The sequence below is a fragment of the Lipotes vexillifer genome, unplaced genomic scaffold (assembly GCF_000442215.2).
Source record: "Lipotes vexillifer unplaced genomic scaffold, Lipotes_vexillifer_v1.1 scaffold899, whole genome shotgun sequence".
NCBI lineage: Eukaryota > Metazoa > Chordata > Mammalia > Artiodactyla > Lipotidae > Lipotes > Lipotes vexillifer.
In genome coordinates, this window is record NW_006784311.1 from 571,915 (window position 1) to 574,898 (window position 2,984).

At 68.2% G+C, this 2,984-nt stretch overlaps 1 protein-coding gene across 1 annotated transcript; it reads left to right on the forward strand.

Moving 5' to 3' along the window:
* The first annotated feature begins 1,173 nt into the window (after positions 1-1,173).
* Positions 1,174-2,946, forward strand: AVPR2 (arginine vasopressin receptor 2). Its single transcript, XM_007456656.1, has 3 exons — positions 1,174-1,250; positions 1,593-2,477; positions 2,679-2,946. The coding sequence occupies exons 1-3, from the start codon at positions 1,226-1,228 to the stop codon at positions 2,882-2,884; spliced, it is 1,116 nt and encodes a 371-aa protein (XP_007456718.1). The 5' UTR covers positions 1,174-1,225; the 3' UTR covers positions 2,885-2,946.
* The last annotated feature ends 38 nt before the right edge of the window (positions 2,947-2,984 follow it).

The window sequence follows — 2,984 nt, forward strand, 5'->3', positions numbered from 1 at the left end:
GAGCGTGGAGGCGTCCCGGCTCCCACAGGCTGGGAGGAAGCTGGATCTCTAGGGGACACCTTCAGCCCCAGCTTGACCCCGCTCCCCCTTCCCGTCCCTCATCTCCTGCGGCCTAACTGAGGAGCGGGTGGGGCCTTCGCAGGCTGGGGAGAAGCCCTCCTTCTGCCTAGTGGGGACCTCGGGAGAGCCTCGCCCAGGCCCGGAGAGGGGCAAAAGGAGCCTGGCTTGGGAAAGGGGAGTCAAGCTTCGCCACGAGAAAGCTGTGTGATGCTGAGCCAGGCCCATCCATCTCCGGTCGCAGTTTCCCCACTTATAGACACGCTGAACTAAGTCATCGCCCAGAGCTCCTCAGCCCCACATGTTAATAAAGGGGGCCCTGCGGAAGTGGGGGCAGGCGCGGGTGGTAGCGGATAGCCGGCTGCAGCTAAGCCAAGCTCTGGAGGGCTCGGCTCCCCCTCGGCGGGGAGAACGGAGTCCTGGGATGGCCGCGGCCAGGGAGGGAAGCAGAGGAGGCCAGGAACCTACTTTCCCGTGCCAGAGGCGGGGAGGCTCATGGGGGAGGGGGAGGAAGTCCCCTCCTGAGCAGGTCACTCCCAGAGGCCTGGCTGGGGCGGGGCAGGCGATGGAGCGCCGATCTGAGCTCCTGGGCCACCTTTGCGCCCGCTGCTGCCCAGCTGCCCAGGAGCCCGGGAGCCCGGCCAGGTAAGGGGCTACACGGGGGCATACCAGCCCTCCCACCGTGTCCCCAGCCCTCCGATGGCCACTTCTCTTGGCCTCTGTCAGGGCAGGGGGGCGTCTATCTGTCTGCCTCGCTTCTTGTGGGCTGCCTAGGTAGGTCATAGGCTTGGTTCATCCATCTGTCTGACTGTCCCTCTCTCCAGCTTCCCCTGCCTAGTCCTGGGAGGAGTGTAGCAGGGCTCCGAGGTCGATGTCTGTCTCAGGGGCCAGACCTCACCAACCTGATTAGGCTAAGGATGTACCCCCAGTGCCTGATCACTGGAACACACACACTCGCGCATGCGCGCGCGCACACACACACACACACACACACACACACACATGCACACACGCACGTGCGCACGCACACACCCCCACCCCACCACCCCGGCAGCTCTCTAAGGACCCCTATCCAGAGACTCTGGGCAGCCGGGATGGCCCCTCTGGTGGGAGGCTGAGCTCGCCACCCCATCTCCTCCAGGCGCTCAGGACTCCTGCCCGCCCCACCATGGTCATGGCGTCCACCACGTCGGGTAAGGTTCCAGCCACTGTCCCTACCCATCCCCCCACCCTTTCCTCCACTGGGATGAGCCAGGTGGGCCGGGCGGGGTTGGATGAAGCCAAGAAGCCCCTCTCAGAGACCTCCTTCACCCACTTCTCCGGGCTGCTGGTGCGGGGAGGGGAGCGCATGGCCCTATGTATTCGCTTGGGCTGGGGCTGCCCTTCCCTCCCCACCACATGCGGATCCAGGAAGTGGGAGGCTGGAGGGAAGCAGAAGGCCACCAGCTCTGCCTGACCAGCGGGAAGCTCCCTGGGCCCGGTTCCCCTGCAGAGCACACTCCCTAACTCGGGCCTCTCCCCCCACCCCTGCCCAGCTGTGCCCCGGCCCCTCTCCCAACCTACACCGCCCGGCAATGGCAGCGAGGAGGAGCCGCTGGACGCCCGGGACCCGCTGCTAGCCCAGGCGGAGCTGGCCCTGCTCTCCACAGTCTTTGTGGCTGTGGCCCTGAGCAACGGCTTGGTGCTGGGTGCCCTAGTGCGGCGGGGCCGGCGGGGCCGCTGGGCGCCCATGCACGTCTTCATCGGCCACTTGTGCCTGGCCGACCTGGCCGTGGCTCTCTTCCAAGTGCTGCCCCAGCTGGCCTGGGACGCCACCGACCGCTTCCGTGGGCCCGATGCCCTGTGCCGGGCTGTCAAGTACCTGCAGATGGTGGGCATGTATGCTTCCTCCTACATGATCCTGGCCATGACGCTGGACCGCCACCGCGCCATCTGCCGCCCCATGCTGGCACACCGCCATGGAGGCGGAGCTCGCTGGAACCGGCCGGTGCTGGTGGCCTGGGCCTTCTCGCTTCTCCTCAGCCTGCCCCAGCTCTTCATCTTCGCCCAGCGTGACGTGGGAGACGGCAGCGGTGTCCTCGACTGCTGGGCCCGCTTTGCCGAGCCCTGGGGCCTCCGCGCCTATGTCACCTGGATCGCCCTGATGGTGTTCGTGGCACCTGCCCTGGGCATTGCCGCCTGCCAGGTGCTCATCTTTCGGGAGATTCACGCCAGCCTGGTGCCGGGGCCGGCAGAGAGGGCCGGGGGGCGCCGCGGAGGGCGCCGGACGGGCAGTCCCAGCGAGGGAGCCCGGGTGTCGGCGGCCATGGCCAAGACCGTGAGGATGACGTTGGTGATCGTGATAGTGTACGTGCTGTGCTGGGCGCCCTTCTTCCTCGTGCAGCTGTGGGCAGCGTGGGACCCGGAGGCACCTCGGGAAGGTGTGTGGCCGTGGGCTCCCGAGCGGACGCGGGCCGATGCGCACTGCTAGCCGCTGGGGGGCGCCCTCACCGCAGCCCGGACCCCGCGCCACACAGGGCGCCCCCCTCCCCAGCCGTGGGCTCCCCAGCGGACGCGGGCCGATGCGCACTGCTAGCCGCTGGGGGGCGCCCTCACCCCAGCCCGGACCCCGCACCACACAGGGCCCCCCTTCGTGCTGCTCATGTTGCTGGCCAGCCTCAACAGCTGCACCAACCCCTGGATCTACGCCTCCTTCAGTCGCAGCGTCTCCTCCGAGCTGCGAAGCCTGCTGTGCTGCGCCTGGACGCGCGCCCCGCCCGGCCTGGGGCCCCACGAGGAGTCCTGTGCCACGGCCAGCTCCTTCCTGGCCAGAGACACATCCTCCTGAGAAACGAGGGGCGCCTTCCTTCCAGAGGCTCCACGAAGCTCAGCCGCCTGCCCGGGGACAGGCTCCGCGATCGCGCGGGGGCCGGGCAGTCAGCTCCTTG